At 42.6% G+C, this 22,822-nt stretch overlaps 1 protein-coding gene and 1 long non-coding RNA gene across 6 annotated transcripts in view; one reads left to right on the forward strand and one right to left on the reverse strand.

Annotated features, from left to right (window-relative positions):
- The window catches only part of LOC148128404 (uncharacterized), a 93,957-nt gene extending 81,835 nt beyond the window's left edge, over window positions 1–12,122 (reverse strand). The window contains exon 1 of the long non-coding RNA XR_015741327.1: window positions 11,888–12,122. This is a non-coding gene — a long non-coding RNA (uncharacterized LOC148128404). The remainder of the gene's footprint in view (window positions 1–11,887) is intronic.
- Window positions 1–22,822, forward strand: part of LOC113435252 (GRAM domain-containing protein 2A-like) — a 50,593-nt gene that overhangs the window by 24,804 nt on the left and 2,967 nt on the right. For 3 of the 5 annotated variants that reach the window (XM_026698939.2, XM_087922800.1, XM_087922799.1), the window contains 8 exons: window positions 2,095–2,198; window positions 4,551–4,649; window positions 5,843–5,914; window positions 7,379–7,447; window positions 9,080–9,125; window positions 10,001–10,072; window positions 12,492–12,576; window positions 13,175–13,282. In XM_026698939.2, the coding sequence (XP_026554724.1) occupies window positions 2,095–2,198; window positions 4,551–4,649; window positions 5,843–5,914; window positions 7,379–7,447; window positions 9,080–9,125; window positions 10,001–10,072; window positions 12,492–12,576; window positions 13,175–13,282 (655 nt within the window). Of the gene's footprint in view, window positions 1–2,094; window positions 2,199–4,550; window positions 4,650–5,842; window positions 5,915–7,378; window positions 7,448–9,079; window positions 9,126–10,000; window positions 10,073–12,491; window positions 12,577–13,174; window positions 13,283–18,778; window positions 18,852–22,822 lie in introns of all 5 variants that reach the window. The other 2 variants (XM_087922798.1, XM_087922797.1) reach the window with 1 other exon arrangement.

Here is a 22,822-nt window from a genome sequence, read left to right on the forward strand (position 1 = left end):
CCGTTGCTACTTTGAACAGTCACTAAACCAGGGGTCTGCAACCTGCGGCTCTGGAGCCACATGCGGCTCTTTTGGCCCTCTGTGTGGCTCCCTGTTGGCTGATCTCACCACTGGCTGGCCTCTTCCCTCCCCGTCGCTCCTTGCCTGGCCTGAGAAAGTAAGGGTGATGGCAGGGGATGAAAACTCACTCCATATTCCAGAGCAGGAGGTGACTGGGGTGAGAGTGAGTGATGTCGAGTTGGCCACGCCCACCCAGTCATACTTGGTTGTTAAATGGCTCCCGGTGTTTTCTTTTCTGTGGAAAACAGGTCCAAATGGCTCTTTGAGTGATTAAGGTTGCAGACCCCTGCACTAAACAAATGATTGTAAGTCAGGGACTACCTGTAACTCATGATGGACTGACTGTCATTTCCTGTAATACCGGAAGTGACAAAACGGGCCCATAATTTGTCCTGAAAAGCCTTGCAGAGGTTTTTTCCAAGCCTCTGGGAGGCCGAAAAAGGCCTCAAACCAGCTGAAAAATCAGCAGTGAGGTGCAGTGCAGGTAAGGGGGGGGATTGCACGTGCATGCACAGGGGGCGCGGGGAGGGGGGCGCATTGCATTCTGGGTATTGGCATGCGAGTGTATGCGTTTCATCCATTCTTCAGGGAACTTCATAGAACATGTTAAAAGAAAGACATGGGAGGTTCTCTTTTCCAAGTCTGCATTTGCAGTATTTTATTAGGCTTTTTGTTATTAGTGTGAACTGTGCGCCTCTCTTTCTCTGTTTTTTTTGTACATTAACCCAGATTAAATCTTTCCCTACAGCAAGAATCTCAACCCTTTCAGGTAGTCAATACTGTTTTGTAGGCAGTAAAAAACAATCATACAAACTTTTTTTTTAAAAGGAAATGCATTGCTTGAGATCTCATTTTAGAACACAGCTCTCTCATAAGTTTTTTGCCTTTTTAAAATTTTTATAAGTTTTAAAGAGATAACACTTTAAAAAAATATTAAGAAAGAGCCGTGGTGGCACAGTGATTAGAAGGAAGTATTAGAGTCTAACTCTGCCCGCTGGCAGGAGTTCAATCCTGATCGGCTCAAGGTTGACTCAGCCTTCCATTCTTCCGAGGTCAGTAAAATGAGGTCACTGATTGTTGGGGGAAATATGCTGACTCTGTAAACCGCTCAGGGAGGGCTGTAAACACTATGGGGAGGTATATAAGTCTTAAGTGGCACTGCTAAATGCTATTGCTATATTTGCCTTTGGAAATCAACAGATGGAATTTAGTGATGTGGCAGGTGTAGCACACTGCCAATTCTCTCATAATCGTTCTCATAGGCTTCCCACATCGGAATGATGGAGGATGTCTCCTTGTTCCTTCGCTCCTTATGTGGGATTTTTAAAATCAGTCTTTTTTTTATCCTAGCTACCAGTGGTGGGATTCAATTTTTTTTACTTCCGGTTCTGTGGGCATGTTGTGGTGGGTGTGGTGTGGTTTGGTGGGCGTGGCAGGAGAAGCATATACTGCAAAATCTCCACTTCCACTCCACTCCAGGGAGAAGGTTACTGCAAAATCCCCCTTCCCTCCCCACCCCACTAACCTGCTTTCCAGCTCCGTTCTCCTCTGCAGGGCAACCAAAGAAGACCCAGCCGATCAGCTGGGACTCGGGAGGCAGAGAATAGATGGGTGCGGGGCCAGTCAGAGGTGGTATTTGCCGGTTCTCCGAACTACTCAAAATTTCCGCTACCGGCTCTCCAGAACTGGTCAGAACCTGCTGAATATCACCTCTGCTAGCTATCAATCCATTGGTGGAAATAGTACCCATCCTTCTGTTGACTTGTTGTTTGTGTCCCAAAAGTAAAAACATATTGTACATTACAACACATGGAAGACACAATTCATTTTAAGAAAGCAGTTAGGGGAGAGAATGGAAATTTGAGCTAGAAGTACTGGGTGGTGCCTGTGTCATGGATTTTATGAGTGAAGCAGTCATCACACTGATGGGATATAATGTCCTGGTAGATTCCCTCCCCAGGCTAGGGCAGCTTCTTATGTTCCTGAGTCACCCACGATCCTCATTCATCCTTAATTCCTCATCTTGATTCACAGCATTTTCATGTGCCTGGCAACGAGAGATGCCTTATTATGGCCGCCTCTACGTCAAGAACAGTCATATCTGCTTCTACTGTAGCGTGCTTCGACGGGAAGTTAAGGTAGGCCTTTCTGGGCTTTAGCAGATTAACCATAGTAGCACTGCTTAAAATGTTAAGCTAAAACAAGTAGTCCAGTGGTGAGATTCAAATTTTTTTACTACCGGTTCTGTGAGCGTTGCTTGGTGGGCCTGGCAGGGGAAGGATACTGCTCCGTTCTCCTGTGCAGGGCAACCAAAGAAGACCCAGCCAATCAGCTGGGATTCAGGAGGCAGAGAATAGATGGGGGCGGGGCCAGCCAGAGGTGGTATTTGCTGGTTCTCCAAACTGCTCAAAATTTCCGCTACCAGTTTTCCAGAACCTGTCAGAACCTGCTGAATACCACCTCCGAAGTAGTCTTAGATTTGCAGCCATTCAAATTTACAAAGGCCCTGAAAAAAGTGACTTGCAACCAGACCTTACCCTTGCCACCATCCAAGCATCCCCATGATCACATTGGTATCCAAATTCGAGCTCTTGGCAACCTGCACATACAGGTAGTCTTCAACTTAAAGCAGCTCATTTAGTGACCATTCGAAGTTACAACAGCACTGAAAGAAGTGACTTAAGGCCGGTTTTCACACTGATGACCATTGCAGTATCTCCATGGTCAGGTGATCAAAATCTGGATGCTTGGCAACTGGCATGTATTTATGACAGCTGCAGTGTCCTGGGGGGTCATGTTTTGCGACCCTTTTGCAACCTTCTGACAAAGTCAATGGGGAAGCCAGACTCACTTCACACAACGGTGTGGCTAACTTAATGACCACAGTGATTCTTGCTGCAGTGGCAAGAAGGATCATAAAATGGGGGCAAAACAAATGTTTCATTTAACAATGGAAATCAGGCTCAATTAAGGTCATAAGTCAAGGACTACCTGTATTTACGATAGTTCCAGCATCCTGAGGTCACATGATCACCATTTGCAACCTTCTCAGCCAATCACTGACAAGCAGAGTTATCTTCTTCAAGATCTATCCAGCCCTAGACAGACTTGAGGGGCAGATATGATCCTAGCTCCCATTCCAACCAGGGATGGGATTCTACCAGTTCAAACTGGTTCAGACGAACTGGATGTTTGTCAGGATTCCGGTAGTCACCCCCATTTAAATCGTGAATCTCGAGCCAAACTTCCAAAACTTAAAAAGGATTTATTGGGAGTTAACATGCCGGCACTGCCTGAGTTTGGCTGACTCTGAGGCATACAATTCATTGTCACCCTTGACCCTGGTTTTCCATCCACCCCCTGGGTGTATTGTAGTTCATATTCTCCAGTGGGACACATCCATAGCCAAGAGTCATCAATCATGCTCCCCAGTTAGAATTTTGCGAGGCAGAAACGTCTGTCACCTAGTTACTATCTTTGAAAACATTTGTGGAATGCACTTTCAGTTTTGCAAGAGGCTGCACTGCTCCCCCCTCCCTTTCTGTTGGCAACTCTAAAAAGACCAGAGAAATATTTTATGCGTTAACAATGTTAAGTTTTCATCTGGTTTGCCCAACCGGTATTTCAACCGATCAGATGGCCCGGCCTATCCCTCCTCTCCCAGGAGTCTTCATGTGGCCCATTTTCGATGCGGAGGCGGAGGCTCTGGGAGGAAAAACGGGCCTTCCGGAAGTCCAGAAACGGGCTTGTTTCTGGCTTCCGGTGGGCCTCCAGAGCCTGGGGGAGGCCATTTTTACCCTCCCAGAGGGCCGGGGGAAGCCTCCAGATCCTTGAGAAAGCAAAAAAATGCCCTCCCGGAAGTTCCCAGAGGCCACGTCCACCATGGCCATGCCCACCCAGCAACTGGGCAGCGAACTGGTTGCTGGAATTTTTGAATCCCACCCCTGACTCCAACCCTTTTCACCTCTTTACTATGCAGGCTTTCTGCTTCGTCACGATGGCTTTCTGCCATGTTTAAAGGGTACAGTTGAGCCCCAAAATTTCTGTTGTTAAGCAAGGCAGTTGCCCCCATTTTACGAGTTTTCTTGCCACAGTTGTTAAGGTAATCAGTCCCTACAATTATTAAGTTAGTAACCCGGTTGCTAACTGAATCTGGCTTCCCCAGTGACTTTGCTTGTCAGAAGGTCGCAAAAGGGGATCATGTGACTCAGCGACATTGCAACCGTCATAAAGATGAGCCAGTCACCAAGCGTCTGAATTTTGATCACCTGACCACAGAGATGCTGCAAAGGTTGTAAGTGTGAAAAACTTTACAGTCCCTTTTCCCCCCATGCTGTTGTAACTTTGAATGGTCACTAAATGAATGGATGTAAGTCGAGGACTGCCTGTAAACCCATTCATAGTCATTTCCCCCAATGTCTCATCAGGAACAATGAAGAGCCGATCCATGCCTCTGACTCTCTCTCTGTCCCACCATTTTCTCTGGGCAGGTTATCATTCCGGTGCTGAAAATCAGTGTCCTAAAGAAGGCCAACACAGCCTTGTTGGTACCCAACGCCATTTGCATCCGTACGACTGAAGGGGAGAAGGTAGGAAAACCTTCGTCGCAAAGATTACCTTGTCTGAATGGTAAAGCTAAAGACCAGACAAACTGAGTGACAGTACTGGGTCAGGCCTTCTTTGGAAGACAAAATTCAGTGTTGTCTAGTCTTGGACTACAAGTTGCTGAGACCCCGGAAATGGTTTCATCCCAGTTCAGACTATTTCCGTCAGGGCCTGCTGCATAAAACCGACTCTCTCTCTCCTCATCAGGAAGTAAAGTGTGTCTGGTATGAGTGGCTTAGAAATAAAAAGAAAATAAAATGGCAATCAGGAAAAGAATGAGGAATATGTAAATATGCCATAGAGAAGATTGATGTGTAAGGATAAAAGATACTGATTTAGATAACAAATAACAGATAATCAGAGTTGGAAGGGACTTTGTAGGTCATCTAGTCCAGACCCTGCCCAAGTGGGAAACCCTACACCATTTCTAACAAATGGCAGTCCAATCTCTTCTTTAAAGTCTCAAGTGATGGCGCTCCCACAACTTCCGAGGGCAAGCTGTTCCATTGGTTGATTATTCTCACTGTCAGAAAGTTTCTCCTTATTTCCAGGTTAAATCTCTCCTTGTTCGGTTTCCATCCATTATTCCTTATATGGCCTTTGAGTGCTTTAGAAAATAGCTTGACCCCCTCCTCCCTTCCAAATATTGGAATATTCCTATCATGTCTCCCCTGGTCCTTCTCTTCACTAGATTAACAATGCCCAGTTCCTGTAACTGTTCTTCATATGTTATAGCCTCCGGTCCCCTAATCATCCTGATTGCTCTTCTCTGTACTTTTTCTAGAGTCTCAACATCTTTTTTATAATGTGGTGACCAAAACTGGATGCAATATTCTAGGTGTGGTCTTACTAAGGCTTTATACAGTGGTATTAGTACCTCCCTTGAACTTGAGAGTATCCCTCTGTTAATACATTTATTAATTTATTATTAATGATTTATAGCAAGAGTAAGATGTAATGGTAATGGAATAAATAATTACATATATTGAAAAATGTAAGGGGATGTAAAAGATGTCTTGATGTTGACAACAATGTATAAAGTTTTATTTTATGTTTTTAAAATTTGAAAACTGAATAAAATTTATTTTTTAAAAAAAAAGGAAGCTAGGTGTGTTCTTTCTGACTGAATTTGCTTGTTTGCTACAATGTCCTGTTTGTCCTCTGCTCTCTATTGCAGTTTCTGTTTGGCTCCATCTGGTCACGGGAGAATGCCTACCAGCTCCTCCGCTCTGTTTGTAAACATCTTGAGGTAATTAAGCTCCAGACTGGAAATGTTGCTGCATAGCTGTCCCAGATTATTTTTGCAATCCTCCCCCATCCATCTCCACCCATCTAATCTCAATAGGCTCAGGGCCGTCAAGTGTGGCTTAATTGACTTCCTGCACCATCATCACAAGATGTTGGAATCAAAATCAGAATAGAGTTGGAAGGGACCTTGGAGATCTTCCAGTCCATAGGGGCTCAAGTAGGAGACCCTATATAGGGCTGGGATTCTTCAGGTTTAACAGCCGGATCGGTGATTGCACATGGGGAGGCTCCTTTCTTGTCCCTAGGCAGTTTATTCGCTCACAGGAAATTGAGCTGCCAACCTCAGCGGTGCGTAGGCCCAGCGTCTTACCACGGCCCCCGAGGACTACCTGTAATTCACACAAAGATGCTTGTCATGATTTTTGCCTCGGTTTTCAAAATTATTAGGTAGTCTTGGATACTGTAAAGTGAGATTGTAAACTTTTTTAATACCCCAAGAAGTAAAATCAACTGTTGTTTCTGATATCTCAGCTCCACTCTGTTGGACCAGACTAATCTTTCAATAGGATAGGGATAGGGATAGGGATAGGATAGAATAGAATAGAATAGAATAGAATAGAATAGAATAGAATAGAATAGAATAACAGAGTTGGAAAGGACCTTGAAGGTCTTCTAGTCCAACCCCCTGCTTAGGCAGGAAACCCTATACCATTTCAGACAAATGGTTGTCCAATCTCTTCTTAAAAACTTCCAGTGTTGGAGCATTTACAACTTCTGGAGGCAAGTTGTTCCACTGATTAATTATTCTAGAGAATAGAGTAGAGTAGTGAACAGAACAGAACAGAACAGAATTGGAAGGGACCTTGGAGATCTTCTAGTCCATCCCCCTGCTCAAGCAGGAAGCCAGTGGTAGCTAACCTTTTTGGGCTCCTGTGCCAAAAATTGCGCGCGCACACTTGTGTTCCAACACCCAGAATGCAATGTGCCCCCCCTCCCCACACCCCCTGGTGTGCGCATTCCCCCCCCTTTTCCTGCACTGCGCCTCACAGCTGATTTTTCAACTGGTTTGAGGTCTTTTTCAGCCTCCCAGAGAGTTGGAAAACGCCTCTGCAAAGCTTTTCAGGTCGAATTATAGGCCCATTTTGTCACTTCCGGTATTACAGGGAGACCAAAAAAGGCTTCAAACCAACTGAAAAAAAAATCAGCTGTGAGGCGCACGCATGTGCAGTGAGGTAAGTTTGCCTGCGGCTCGCGTGCCAGCACAAATGGGTCTGCATGCCACTTGTGGCACGCATGCCATAGGTTCGCCATCCCGGCCCTATACCTTTTCTGACCAGTAGTTATCCAGTCTCTTCTTTAAAACTTCCAGTGTTGGAGCATTTACAACTTCTGGAGGCCATTTGTCCCACAGATTAATTGTTCTAACTGTCAGAAAATAATCTTCTTTCTTTTTGGTTGCTTCTAGGACAGCAGTCAGAATAGCAGTCTAAGTGCACCTTTCATCAGCTCAGACCATCTCCTGAAGGTACCCGTGGTATGTATGTTCAAGTCACAAATAATATAAACATCCTCTTTCACACATTTATATTATTAGGATATAAATGGTTAGACTTTGTGTAAATCAGGAATGCAGAACCATTCTTTCAAGGGCCATATTGCTTCTAAATTATCTTGAAAAGCCTGCCTGGGCTACAAATCTAAGTGGCCATGGGGAGGCAGCAAAGTGTTCAAATATTTTTTTTTCCTACTTCTTTGCTTCCCTCTCTAGTTGTATCAGTTCTTGCAGCCCATATTTGATATAACCCCATGGCTCATGTATAGTACAGGTAGTCCTCAACTTACCACCGTAATGGAGCCTGCCCATCAAGGTTGTAAATCGTGACGGTCATAAAATGTGACCTATGTGACTGACTTGATTTTATGACCTTGTTTGTGGCAGTCGTTAAGTAAATCCTTAAATAAAGAATATGGTAGTAACAAGATCTCAGCTTTTTACTTTGCTATAATAATATAAACTAGCCATTTCTATAACATAAAACAGTGGTGACTAACCTTTTTGGGCTCCTGTGCCAAAAATTGTGCATGCACTTGCACGCTCGCACTCACATGCCAGCACCCAGAAGGCAATGTGCACCTCCCCACAACCCTACACATGCGTGTGCAGTGCCACCCCACCCGCCTCAGCTGTGAGGCGTGCCCCCTTACCTGTACTGTCCCTCACAGCTGATTTTCGGTGGGTTTGAGGCGTTTTTCGCCTTCCCAAAGGCTTGAGGAAGGCTTCTGCAGGATTTGCAGGCCGAAAACTAGGCCTGTTCATCACTTCCGGTATGTTCGGAAAAACAGGAAGTGACAAAACAGGGCTAGTTTTCAGCCTGCAGATGCCTGAAGAAGCTTTCCTCAAGCCTTTGGGAAGCCAAAAAAGACCTCAAATCCACTGAAAATCAGTTGTGAGGTGCACACATGTGCAGTGAGGTAAGTTTGCCTGCAGCTCGCGTGCCGGCACAAATGGCTCCGTGTGCCACCTGTGGCACACGTGCCATAGGTTCGCCATCACGGTCATAGAACATAGAACAACAGAGTTAGAAGGCACCTTAGAGGTTATATAGTCCAACCCCCTGCTCGAGCAGGAGAGTCTATTCCAAATATTAGCCTCCTCCTAGGATCAAACTCACAGCCTCCTGATCGTGAGGCGAGAGCTCCACCTCTATATCACGGCACTGTACACTGGACATCAAACCTATCTAATCTGCAAAACCCAAAATCAACATTTCATTTTTTTTCCACCACAAGTACAGAGTCCAAAAGCTTTTTCCAAGTAGAAACAAAACTAGTTGTGTTATTTAATCAAAGCAGTCAATTTGGCTATCTTCACTAACTCTTTATCAGGTTATAAATACCCCCAAAGACCTGAAGAAGCTTCTTGGATTAGAAGTGAAACATCTTTAAAAAAAAAAAAAGAAAGTTCAGTTGCCTCTTGAAAAAGCACCTTTGGAGTATCCCCAAGGAGGTTCATTTTAACTTTGAATGGTTGCTAAGTGACCTATCACAAATTGAGGATTAGTTATTCCTAGTACAGTTCAATCTTTCAGCAAAAAGCTTCTGGATTATTCTGAACACTCTAAAAAATGTCTTCCCCCAACCAATCCTCATTCTTCTTTCTTTGTAGAACTCTCAGGAATCCGATGCAAATTACAACTTTCCAGAAAAAACAGGTGAGAAGCAAAACATCTTCAAGAAAAAAACAAGTCCAGTTGCCTTTTGAAAAAGTATCTTTGGGATAACCATGACCTGGATGACTGAAAATCTCCACAGACACTAAAATTCAAAGGCACCACTGTTCTCTTTAGTCTGCTTCTTCAGAGTCCAACTTTTGCTTCCGTAGATTGTCACAGGGAAAACAGTATAATTCCGATCTTTGTACACATATCATAGCATCTGAATGGTCTTTTCCAAGCCCTTCATGGCTATCCTATCAAATGCTAATCTGTGGCAAATTTGGTCACCACACTATAAAAAAGATGTTGAGACTCCAGAAAGAGTGCAGAGAAGAGCAACCAGGATGATTAGGGGCCTGGAGACTAAAATATATGAAGAACGGTTACAGGAACTGGGCACGACTAGTCTAGTGAAGAGAAGGACCAGGGGAGACACGATAGCAGTGTTCTAATATTTGAGGGGCTGCCACAGAGAGGAGGAAGGGGTCAAGCTATTTTCCAAAGCACCTGAAGGCCAGACAAGGAATAATGGATGGAATCTGATCAAGGAGAGATTTAACCTGGAAATAAGGAGAAATTTTTTGACGGTGAGAAATATCAACCAATGGAACAGATGTTGCCTTCTTTTGGGAGCTTCATCACTGGAGGCTTTCAAGAAGAGATTGGACTGCCATTTGTCAGAAATGGTGTAGGGTCTCCTGCTTGGGTGGAGGTGATTGGACTAGATGACCTACAAGGTCCCTTCCAACTCTGTTAATCTGTTCCTTTACTGCTGATCAGTGATTCTGAAAAACTCAAACTACCCACCACTTTCATTTCCAATTCTCAGGCTGTGTGCTGACTGGTACTTAGCTTTGCTTCTTATTTAACAGATGTGGCAGACAGGATCCAGATACCCTATGAAACCTCTTGCGAGCAGCAACAGCAGGTGACAAAACAGCAAAGTAAGTAACCAATCTTTTCAGTTTTGAGAATTGTGGATGGGCCAAACTGGTCTCAATTTCTCAGTACAGTGGACAATATTTGGGAAGTAGAGAGAATGTTCCTTTTTTAAAAAAAAAACCTGCCTTCAAGAGCCACAGAGGGTATACTCATGGCTAAATGATAGGGGTGGGCTAAATTGGGGGCAAAGGCAAAAGAAATTTACTAGAGGAAATTCTAATAAATCAGGTTGCATGGGACTAATAAAGATGGAAGATGCCTATTTTAGCTTGTATTTAGCTTGTTTAGCTTGTAAATCAGTGGTTTGCTACAGAATTTCAGCCACAGGTCTTGGGAGATGCAGTGCTGTAAAAAATGCATCTCGGCTGCCATCAATTGAACAAGTTTCTCCCAACTGAACAGTAATAACAATGGAGGGGAAATACCAACTGCCTTTAGATTAGTAATAGCAGAAGATCTGCAAACTGGAGTAATTCTGTAGATATAGGTAGTCCTTGACTTATGACCAGAATTGGGACCAAAATTTCCATTGCTAAGCAAGGTGGTTGTTAAATGAGCCATGTTTGATTTTACAACCTTTTTGCCACAGTTAAGCGAATCAGTGCAATTGTTAAGTGAATGATGAAGTCATTAAGTGAATCTGGTGTCAGGGCTCCGATAATCCACCCCTATTCGAATCATGAGTCTCTAGCCGCATCTCTCAGAATTTAAAAAAAATCATTTATTAGGAGTGAGCTTGTCGGCATTACCTGTGTGCAGCCAACACTGAGACACAACTTTCATCTCACCCTTGACCCTGGTCTTTCCGCCACCCCTGGATGTATATTCTCCAGTGGGACACATCCATAGCCAAGAGTCATCAATCATGCTCCCCAGTAATAATCTTGCGTGCCAGAAGCTTCAGCCACCCAATTATCTAAGGTATGCATTAATCCCCGCCACTCCCTTTCTTCTGACAACTCTAAAAAACAAGATAAATATTTTTGAGTGGACATCTGGCTTGTCTTGTTGGTTTTGTTTATCAGAGCTGGCTGGGAAGGTCACAAGTATAAAGATCACAGGGCCCAGGAGGCTGCAACCATTGTAAATACATGCTGGTGCCAAGCACATAAATTTTGATCACATGACCGTGGGAACCAATGGTGGGATTCAAATAATTTAACAACCAGTTCGCCCAGGCTCAGGTTGGCTGTCATGGGAGGCGTGTCCCATCCCTGTCCTCCAATCTCCTCCGCACATGTGGGACAAGCCTCCCACCATGGCCAACCTGACCCTGGGTGAACTGGTTGTTAAATTTCTCACCTCATCCCATTATCAAATCAAATCAGACGTTTATTGTCAATGCACAACCATGCGTACAATGAAATTGAAAGTGGATGCTAGGTGCTGTGCTGCGCTGCAATGGGGAAACAGGAAACGGAGCAGCCGGCACGAGGGAAGGAGGAGGAGCAGGGAGAAGAAAGAGGGAAAGCAGCGTCCTTCTTCCCTCGCAAACGTCCTTTGCCCATTTTTCCATTACAGTGCAGCCAACACCCAGGATCAGGGGTGGGATTCTACCAGTTCGCACCTATTCGCTAGAACTGGTTGTTAACATTCTAAGCAGTTCGGAGAACCGGTTGTTAGAAGAAATTACTGGCCTAATCCTGTAAGGAAGGCAGGAAGGAAACATTCTGGTGTTGCTTACAGAAACTGCCTCTCTGTTAACCCTTATTACATTCTTGGCAGGACTGGACTTCCTGTCTCAGGAACTTCTCTGGAGTTTTTTTTCCCCTCCTTTGCTGGTACTTTGCTTGTGTGGAGTGACCATTCAAAGTTACAATGGCACTGAAAAAAGTGACTTATGACAATTTTTCACACTTACAACTGTTGCAGCATCCCCACAGTCATGAGAGGCCAAGCGAGGAGATGCGTGCCTCGATGTGAGTGATATTGAGTTGGCCACACCCAGCCAATAACATGACCACCAAACCACGTCCACCCAGTCACATGACCACCAAGCCACACACCCCCAACCAAGCCACGCCCACAAAACCGGTTGTTAAAAAATTTGAATCCCACCCCTGCCCAGGATCCACTTAGATAGCGCCGGGGGGAGGGAATTTAACAGCCGGTTTGCCCCAAGTGGTGCAAACCAGCTGAATCCCACCCCTGGTGGAAACACAACCATGGTCATAAGTCCCTTTTTTCAGGGCTGTTGTAACTTTGAACGGTGACTTAACAAATGGTTGTTACTTGAGGACTACTTGCATGCGTTGGTAAATTAATTCCCCTTTTGATATTTAGCTCTATTCCTTGAGATGCTGTTTGCAAACTGAGTAAAATTTCCCAATCATCCTGGTGTTGCTATTGTTTTAATAAACAAGGATCTGGTTATCTTTGTCACCATCTTGTAATGAACTGTGTTTAACTTTTTTTTGGCAGAGGCAGGGCAGACGGTGAAGTCAGTAGGAAACCGGAGGACTGCACTGTGCCATTTCAACACAGTTATAATCATCTACCTCTTTTTGTGAGTGAACCTTAAAATCCTGCTGTTTGAAGGGGCTATCGAGGCCATCCAATCCAACCTTGATTTCTTGGTGCAGAAATCCAAATTTTCAGATAGAAAACTGCCTAACTTCTTTCTGGACATCCAGCAAAGAAAAGCTCCCCACCTTATGGCTTAATTGGTTCGACTGTTGAACTGTTATACAACTAGGCAGAAGTTAGCTAGAATCCGTTTCTCTGCTATTTAAAGCGGGCCTCTGGGATGCTAGGAACAGATTCCCCGACAATCCGATTTTATTTTTTTAAATATGAATTGTGGGTAAAGGAATAAAGGAAAATGGTTCAAATTTTTTTTTATGCCACTCTTTTCACTGTTGCAGTGACTGGACAGCTTTAAAAAGTTTTTTTTTTTTTAAAAGGAATGCAACATGATTAAAATGAAGAAAATTAAATAGAAGACTAAAAACCAATTTGCTCTGATGACTGTTATTCAAACTATTTTAGAGTCTGGCTCTTGTAGCTCTTTAGTACTACACTAAGGGCTAAACTAGGGATAGTCTCAGATGTTACTTTTTTCCCAATGCTAACTTTTTAACAAGCTTCGTTTGCGTCTCCCATAGGGTCGTTCTCCTACTTTGTTCTTCGGGGTACATTGGTCTGCGTATCATCCAGCTGGAAGAACAGCTGACTTCCATGGGGGCTTGGCCTGAACCGGACCTTCAGCATCAGTGAGTGTTTTGTTTCTTAATACGTACAGAGTTAGACAATATTGTATACCCGGCAACGGTTCCCCAACCTTCCTGGCTGCACGGACTGGCAGCAGAGGCGATAGTGACAGAATCAGAATAGAGCTGGAAGGGACCTTGGAGGTCTTCTAGTCCAGCCCCCTGCTCAAGCAGGAGAACCTAGTACTATTTCAGATAAGTGACTGTCTAGAATCTTCTTAAAATCCTCCAGTGTTGGAGCGCCCACGATTTCTGGTGGCAAGCTGTACCACTGGTTAATTGTCCTCACTGTTGGGAGTTTCTCCTCAATTCCAGGTTGCTTCTCTCCTTGATTAGTTTCCATCCATTGTTTCTTCTCCTGCCTTCTGGTACTTTGGGAAATAAATTGACTCCCTCTTCTTTGTGGCAGCCTCTCAAATACTGGAATATTACTATCATGTCCCCACTAGTCCTTCTTTTTTCTGGACTAACCAAATGCAAATCCTGCAATCGTTCTTATGTTTCAGTCTCCAGGCCTTTAATCGTCTTAGTTGCTCTCCTTTACACATTTTCCAAAGTCACAACATCTTTTTGGTAATGCGGTGACCAAAGCTGGATGCAATATTCCAAATGTGGTCTTACTAAGGCTTTATAAAGTGGTACTAATTCTTCACATGATTGGGATTCTATTCCTTTGTTTATAAACCAAGAATTGTATTAGCTTTTTTGGTGGCGGCTGCACATTGCTGGCTCATATTCAAGTGAACATCCACTAGGACGCTAAGGTCCTTCTTGATCTCCACGGTCCTCAGGGAGGGGATGGTTTCACGCGTGCAACCTAGATCCCACGCATGCACAGATGAAGCTTTGTGCACTCACCTGACGCATGCATGGCCCCATTCCCAACAGACTATGGAGCGGTACCGGTCCACAGACCAGGGGTTGGGAACCTCCAATATACCTCAGAGTAAAATTCTGACTAGTGACTAAAAAACACTAGTATAGTTTCAAATGAAGCTGATCATGTATCTAATACAAAAATACCATAGAAGGACTGTTCACTGTTCCAAACATTCCTTAAAATGGCCAAGTTGATACAGTGATTAAGGTATAAGGTTGGAATTTGGGAGACCCTAAGTTCTAGTCATGAATGGGTATGGAAACCAGTTGGGTGACCTTGAGCCAGTCCTTCTCTCTCAGCCCCAGGAAGGTAGCAGTGGCGAATCACTTCTAAAATTGTAGGGACCAGTCCATACAGTTGCCGGAAGTCAACACTGCTTCAAAGGCCTCCCTCCCTCCCAGAGTTTTCAGAGATAATCTACTCCAGCCCATGTTTGATATAGAATCTGCTAAACCTTTATGCTACAGGTGGTACACGATTTACAACTGATAGTTTAATTATTGTTCAAAGTTAACAATGGACTTTAATGAAAGCTGCTTATAATTTGTCCTTGAAGTTATGACTGCTCCTCCCCATGGTCATATGATCACATTTTGGAAACTTGGATCCTGTTCATATTTATGACCAACTGCAGCATTCCATAGATATTTGACTGGGATTGCGAATCGCAGAAAGCAGCACAAATCCATTGGATATGCTGGATTCACTTATTGACCACATGATTTGTTTAGCAACTATGGGATCCAATATATGATCATAGTGACTTACTTTATGACCTTCCTAAAACCGGTTGTAAAATTGTACCTCAGCTTACAATCGCAACAACCTATTGCCGAAATTCTACTTTCCATTATGGTTGTAAGTTGCAATTCTAACCTTTGTTTGAGGACCTCCAGATTAGAGGAACATATCCTCTACTATTGGATACTTGAACAGAACAGAATAAGAGAGTTGGCAGGACCTTGGAAGTCTTCTAGTCCAAGCAGGAGACCCTATACCATTTCAGACATATGGCTGTCCAACCTCTTTAAAAACTATAGCAATGGAGCTTCCGCAATTTCTGGAGGCAAGTTGTTCCACTGGTTAATAGTTCTCCTTAGATCTAGGTTGCTTCTCTACTTGACCTTTTGATTAGATTACTTGACCTTTTCCTTTTAGAATAGAATAGAATTTTTTTATTGGTCAAACAAGCTACAAATAATGATCATAATCATACATACATTCATCATCAATCGTAAGATACAACTTTCCAACATTTCTCCCAGTTAAATTTCACCCTGTTCATTTTGTCCCACGGTTCAATCCTGTGTAGATCTTTCTGAACCTTCTAAAGTGGCAGACACTCCTAGTTTTGTGTCATCCCTAAATAATCATCCACTTAATCCTATTATTCAGATCATTAGCAAATACGTTGGAAGCTAAAACAGAGTCCCGTGGATCTCTCTTAACTGGTTTCCAATCTGATGTGGAAGCATTTGTACCGACTCTCTGGGTGTGGTCACTAGCCAGTTGTGAATCACTAGGAACCTCTAGCCTACATTTTACCATTTTATTCATCAAAGCATCATGAGACACTTCGTTAAATGCTTTGCTGAAATCAAGGTACACTGTGCCCAGAGCATTCTCCCTAGTAATACTAGTACTATCTCAAAAAGGGAGATAAGATTAATCTGGCATAATTTGTTTGTGACAAACTCATGCTGGCCCTTGCTAATTGCTGAGCTCCTTTACATATGTTCACAAGTATCACCGTCTAGTGTAGACATCCAATCTACTGGCCTATAATTTCCCAAATCATCCATCTTCTCTGGTTTGAAGCCAGGAGCAACTTTTGTGCTCCTCTAGCCTTCTGGCAGGTTGCCAATTTATCAGAATTTACAGCTGTCAGTTCAGTGATTTACCTTCAACAGATCCTTCAATACCCGCCTAGACAGTGTTTGTTTATACATGGGATGATTCTCAGTTTCTGGATTTGTGTGTACAGGTAGTCCTTGATTTATGGTTCATTATTGAGCCCAGTATTTCTGTTGCTAAGTGAGACGGTTGTTAAGTGAGTTTTGCCCACTGGTGGGATTCAATTTTTTTTTTTACTAACGGTTCTGTGGGCGTGGCTTTGTGGGCGTAGCAGGGGACATTATCTGGAATAATGTCAGGTTTCCAAGTGACAAAATCCATTTTAAAAGAAAAGAGCAAAGTTTATTTTCCAAGAAAATTTCTTTTATTTAGGAAAGCATCAAATTGGCAAAGTCTGTGATAATTCCGGATCTGACACAACCCCTAGAAGTCACATTCTCCAACAGAAGTAATTCAATGTTGCTTGATGTCATAAATCTCCACCTCAAGGGGCCTAAGCACAGTCAGTTTGTTTTCCCACAGGAAGAAGAATCACCTAGCCTAAACAACTCTATCTCCACTCCTCCCCACTTAGGAATGTGGCAAGCCCAAAACCCTTCTCCCATGACCACCAAAGAGAAAGTAAGAAAAAGAATATATAGTAAGCCTAACTAAAATGGCTACACATATGTCCATTTCGGGCTTGACAGATACTGTAAAATATCCAGCCAGAGGGTTGGTATTTGCCAGTTCTCCAAACTACTCAAAATTTCCACTACTGGTTCTCCAGAACTGGTCAGAACCTGCTGAATACCACCTCTGGTTTTGCCTCATTTTACGACCATTCTTGCCACAGTGGTTTAGTGAATCCCTGCAGTTGTTAAGTTAGTCACATGGTTGTTTAGGTGAATCTGCCTTCTCCATTGACTTTGCTTGTCAGAAGGTCGCAAAAGGTGATCACATGACCAGGGACACTGCAACAGTCCCCCCCCTCAAAAAAATGCCAGTTGCCGAGCATTTTGAATTTTAATCACATGACCACGGGAGTTGCTGCAACAGTTCCAAGTGTGAAAAACCATCATAAGTCACATTTGTAAAATTTGTAATTTCAAATGGTCACTAAACCAATGGTTGTATTATCCACGATCCCAGAAGCCATTCTGAAATAGCTCTTTGGGTTAATAGAAAGATGCTGCTACTGCTTGCTATCCATTCCTTTAATTATTGGATGGTTTTACCTCAAGGAAGTTTCTCTTATTTCCTTGAAGGAAGAATTAACGTGAGTTGTGAGGGTGGTAACACCTTCTCTTAGTCACCTTCAGTGTAGTTTCTTTCACCTTCAGCTAGCTCTTTCTTGTTCTATAACTATTGGCAGAGAGGAGGCATCTTTTCTGGTTTTGTGTGACAAGGAGAGATGAAGATAGCCTGGAATGAAGACAGTCTCCATATTACATAACCTTGGCAAAGGAGAGCAAAACCATCTTCTCTCATTTCAAAATGTGCCTCTCCCTTATCAGCCTCCATCTCCCACATAAGAGCAAATGTGGACTGTCCTTTATCCTTAAGTCAACCCTCTTGTTAAAGTTTCTTTTCCACTGGGTCCCTATTTCAATTCCTCCTTCAAATCTGAGGCAATGGCTGACAAGCCTCAATTTAAAATTATTTGTTTAGCCACCGTTCAAAGTTACAAATTTTTTCACACTTTTTTTTTTTTTTAGTTACAACCGATCCTTGCACTTATAACCATGGCAGCATCCCCAGGATTGTGCGATTAAATTTCAGGCACTTGGCAACCAGCCTGGATTTACCACAGTTGGCAGCATTCTGGGGTTATTTGATTGCCATTGGTGACCCTCCCAGCTGGCTTCTTACAAGCAAAGTCAATGGGGGAAATCCAGATTTGGGTATCGATAGCCTGATTCACTTAACAGTTGCTATTTTTCAATTAATGACCATGAACAAAAAAGGTTGTAAAATCACTTAATAACCCCCTTGCTTAGCAGTGGAAACTCTGGTCTCACTTGCAGTCATAAGGGGCCTAAGACAACTAACCATGGTCAACTCACTGTGGCCAAGTTGCCGCAGGACAACTCACCATGGGACAATTCAATGCTTTTGTCAATTCATAAAGCATTCCTGCTTTGCTCTCAAGTTGCCATAAGAAGGAGGGGGAAGAAGAAAGAGGGACTCTGACAGCTGCATTAATTCAAGTACTTTTATTATTGATGAGCAAGTTTTCATCAAAATTATTGTATTTCTGGACTGATGTTTTTATTTTATTGATGGTTATGGTTTCATCAAAATTAACTTAACTTTTGTATTTGTTGAATTGTCCCATGGCGAGTTGGCCAACTTGTTCCATTCCGTTTGCAAGTCGAGGACTAGTCGAGGAAGTAAGTCCCATTGAAGCCCTCAACTTTTCCCTGGTGCTGAACATAGGTGTAATTCTAAACTTCAACTCTTGACATTCCTCAGCACTAAAGATTAGTTTAAGACCTTGGAAACTGGTTTTTAACAACATCTAGAGGGCCCAATCAGAGATGGATCTGCACTCCAATACTTGGCGATGCTATTCTAACAGAAGCAGAGAGTTAATATATTATAATATTAATTCTGTCAAAAAAGGGGCATCAGAAGTATCCATAAAGGAGTCGGTGGGGTTCAAAAAAATCAAGATTGCAGCTGTGACTACCTGGCAGATGCCCCCTCCTTTTGTATGATATAGGCAAAAAGGAGGGGGGCGGCTTTGATTGTGTAGTTGTGGTCACTATCTCGACTTTTTTCAGCCTCTTCCCTCTTGGATGCCTGAGAAGTATACAACTGTTTTGCAATCAAGGACCAGACTACAAAAAAAGTTGCGTACGTTTACATGTTTCTTAAATGAAGTCACATTAATTGATGAATGGTTAATTAGATTACTTCCCGTGGATTTAATGACTTTTCTGTGCTTTAAATCAGTTTCAACCTTGGGAGCAAATTCGTATTGAGGGGGGAGCAGGATTATCTGGCTGCATTTTTTTGTAACTGATCTAAAAGAGTTTACACTGAAATGACAGCTGACACGCAAATGTTTAGGAGAATATTTATCTCTCGGCCTCACTAGATAAACCAAACCATGAAATCACAGGATGGATAAACCTACTTTCAATGGAGTAGCACTATAGTAACAGCATCTTGAAAGTCTGATGATGCTGTATCTGTTCCTCTGATAGTTCAGCGAACTAGGGTGTTGTTTGTCTGAGCTGCTTCTGAACGTTACAAAAGGCCTCAGGCAACTGAGCCTGCATATCTCTGTCAGGTCATCCCACTTACTCTCTGCATCAGTTTTTTTTTTAACTTTAGCAAGTTTAAGATGTCTGGTCTTCAATTCCCAAAATTCCTCAGCCAGCAATATATAAAAGCAAAGTCCTTTCGTTTTTTCCCCCCCAAAAAACCCTGTTTATCAAATCTAGAAGAAAACCTTGGCCTTCAATTGTACATTTTTTTAAAAAAATCTTGGAAATAAAATTATAAATCTGTTCTCAATGTTGATTAGCTTTCTTACAAGTCTTCCAAACATGATGGAAATACCTTCAGAATCAGATTGGTTAAATTTCCAACATATCTTTGACATATCCTTATATGATAATTTATACAGTTGTTAAAATATACTGTAGGTAGCCCTTGACTGGCAACCATACATGGGGCATAAAGCAACCAGGCTGCATTTTGTTTGCATGCCATGGTCATGCGATTGCATTTTACAAATGTTTTTGGCAAAATCAGTCCTTAGACAAGCATGGGTTTGCTTAACAACCATGACATTGACTTAATGACTGCCATTAAAAAAGGTCATAAATTCAGGAGAGTCACGAGCCCGGCCCACTTTATGATCATCACAAGTTACGACCATGATGGGCAGGCTCCATTACAGTCATATTATGAAGACTACCCGTATCAATGGTACATCTTATATATTAAAAATATATATTTTAAATTGTAATTCAATGAAAATGTCAAACCCTTTCTCTGCCTAGCCTCTTATTGCTAAAGGATTAAGCTCTATCCAAAGCTGTTTGTCTATTGTCATACCATATTTAACATATTCATCTTCCATATTCATAGACATTTAAATTCACCTTTAGTGCAGAAGTCCAATTGAAAACCAGTTTTCTTATTCATCAAAACAGAATACTTCTCATCCAATTTGAACCCCTATGTCAACTGAGCATAAGTAAACCAATGACAAATGTGACCTTTTTTCTAGTTCTTTTTTGGTTTTAATTTAGGGAGGTCTAAATTAGGTTTAAAGTTATTAAAGCTGAGAAATACTGCTCTACAATATCAGAATAAATACCAACAGCCATCACTATTGCGGCTTTTTTTCGGAAATATGTGTAGGTTTGAAAAGGTGTTTTAGAAGTCAGCCTTCCTCGACCTGTGGGGCAAAAATAAAAAAATAAGAGAAACTGGAACACCAAAGGCTTAGGTTACCATCTTCACCAGCTACCTTAAGGCAGAATTGCATCGAAGACAAAGAATGCAGAGGCTGATTCTTACGTAATCTGATTTTTGTGCAAAAGTATCTGTTCACACCCGTATCGCTTGCAAGTTTTGCTTGAACTCATGCCACCTTCTCCCAGTTGGCAGCTGCTGCACTAGTTATCTGGGAAGAACATCTAAGCTACCACCTCAACCTGCAACAATTTGGCTATTTCAGGAAATGAGCCTGAATTTTAGCCTACTTCACCTAGTTTGCTAGTTCTTTAAATCCCCACTGTTGGGCTTGACTTAAATAGGAAGATTCAAAATCCATTTAAGACTCTTGGGTACTTATGTGTAGGTCACATGCCCGCAGGCAATGTCTACAGTTTTACAAGCATCAACAGGTAGATGATGGAAAGATTAAAAGATAGTTGAGTGCACCAAAGATGTTTGGCAAAACCTGTAGCCAATCCACCCTTCTTGGGAAGGGAGCTTACCTGGTCATATAGAGGCTTCTCTCCTGAATGTAGAAGAGACTCCCTTTTCTACCGCAGTCTTTCTTGCAGAAATAACGAAATATTAAGCTAAGGACAGGGTGGGGTGGGTACTGTGATTGAAGAGGGAGAACAGTTATATACAGGTAGTCCTTGGCTTACAATCACAAATCAGAATCAGAATAGAACTGGAAGGAACCTTGAAGTCTTCTAATCTAATCCACCCCACTGCTTAAGCTGGAGATCCTATACCATGTCAAGTAAGTACTTGTCCAGTTTTCTGGCTGAGGAACTCTGGGAGTTGAAGTCCACAAGTCTTAAAGTTGCCAAGGTTGGAAAGGCCTGCTTTAGACTAGCCAAACCCAAATCCTTCAACAGTTTTTCATATGTTTTAGCCTCCAGGCCTTTAATCATCAGTTGCTCTTCTTTGCACTTTTCCCAAAGTCTCAATTTGAAACAAAAGTCTCAATTGAACCCAAAATTTTCGTTGCCTAATAAGGCAGTTTTTTAAATGAGTTTTGACCCATTTTATGGCTTTCTTGCCACAGTTGTTAGGTATATCACTGCAGTTGTTAAGTTAGTAACCCGGTTGTTAGGCGAATCTAGCTTCCCCACTGACTTGTCTCGTCAGAAGGTTGCAAAAAATGATCAAGTGACCACAGGATCCTGTCCCCGTCATAAACACATGCAGTTGCCAAGGGTCCAAATTTTGATCACGTGACCATGGGGATGTTGCAATGGTTATAAGTTGAGGACTACCTTGACTTTTAGGAGACAATATTTGTAGCTCAGGCTTGAACCATGATGGAGTTCTTGGTGTTCTCTAAGCTTGGTTGTTTTGCTTGCAGATATATTTTTTCAGGGCATTGATCAAGTTACCTAGTCAAGTACTGAAATGTCTGTAAATAAACCATGAAGCTCAGAGAGAATTAACGACTCCATAATTCACTTTTTTGAGCACTGTTTATATTTGGGTGGCAGGGAGGAAGTTGAGTGCTGTGGAAATAAAGTGGTTAATTGCATGTGAAATGAAAACAAGAGATGCCTGCTCAGTGCCTGCTCAATGAATATAGACCAGGAGTGTCAAATTCTATTTCACTGAGGGCCGCATCAGGATTGTGTTTGACCTCAAAGGGGGGCGTGGCCAGCTCGGTGTCACTCATCGAGGCTTCATTTTTGGCTGCAACAGCTTTCTGCAGCCCTCTGCCAGCCAAAATGGAGCTCGGGAGAGCAGTATGCGGCCTGCCTGAGCTTTTTTTTTTCTCTGGCAGAGTCACTGTGGGCCTGCCCTTCACTGTTTCTACGGCGGGCCCGTGGGCTAGATCTAAGCACCTTGTGGGCCAGATCTGGCCCCCGGGCCTTGAGTTTGACACCCCTGATATAGAATATATACCAAAGAAAATGACCAGCATTAAATAATTGTTTTTTTTAAATAAGTGTTTTTTATTTTTATTTTTTACACATCTCTTCACGTGAGCAACGTGATTCCAAATTATACATAGTCATAATTACATTTTCAACTTTCTTATTTAATATCACATCAAATTATTATCCATTCCACTAATCTTTAAATAAATTTCCTTAGCATTAAAGAAATATGTTGAGAGGGTTTGGTCATCTAGAGATAATGAATGATAGTTAGGCTACAAACCAACTACATGAAGAAAAGGAACTACATGGGTAGGGAGAAAGGAGAAAAGAGAAAGGAATAAGTTGTGGTTGGATGGAGTTGATGAAATCTTCAGAGAGATGGAAAACAATCAGCAGTATAAACTATGGGCACTTTCAAGGAAGCAGATAGGGAAAATACTTCCAACTGTGACTTTTGAGTGGCACCACAAGAAAGAGCCTTTCTGTGTAGAAATCCCTTCC

Source organism: Pseudonaja textilis, chromosome 1 (assembly GCF_049901715.1).
Source record: "Pseudonaja textilis isolate UNSWEBS1 chromosome 1, rPseTex1.2, whole genome shotgun sequence".
NCBI classification, from domain to species: Eukaryota; Metazoa; Chordata; class Lepidosauria; order Squamata; family Elapidae; genus Pseudonaja; species Pseudonaja textilis.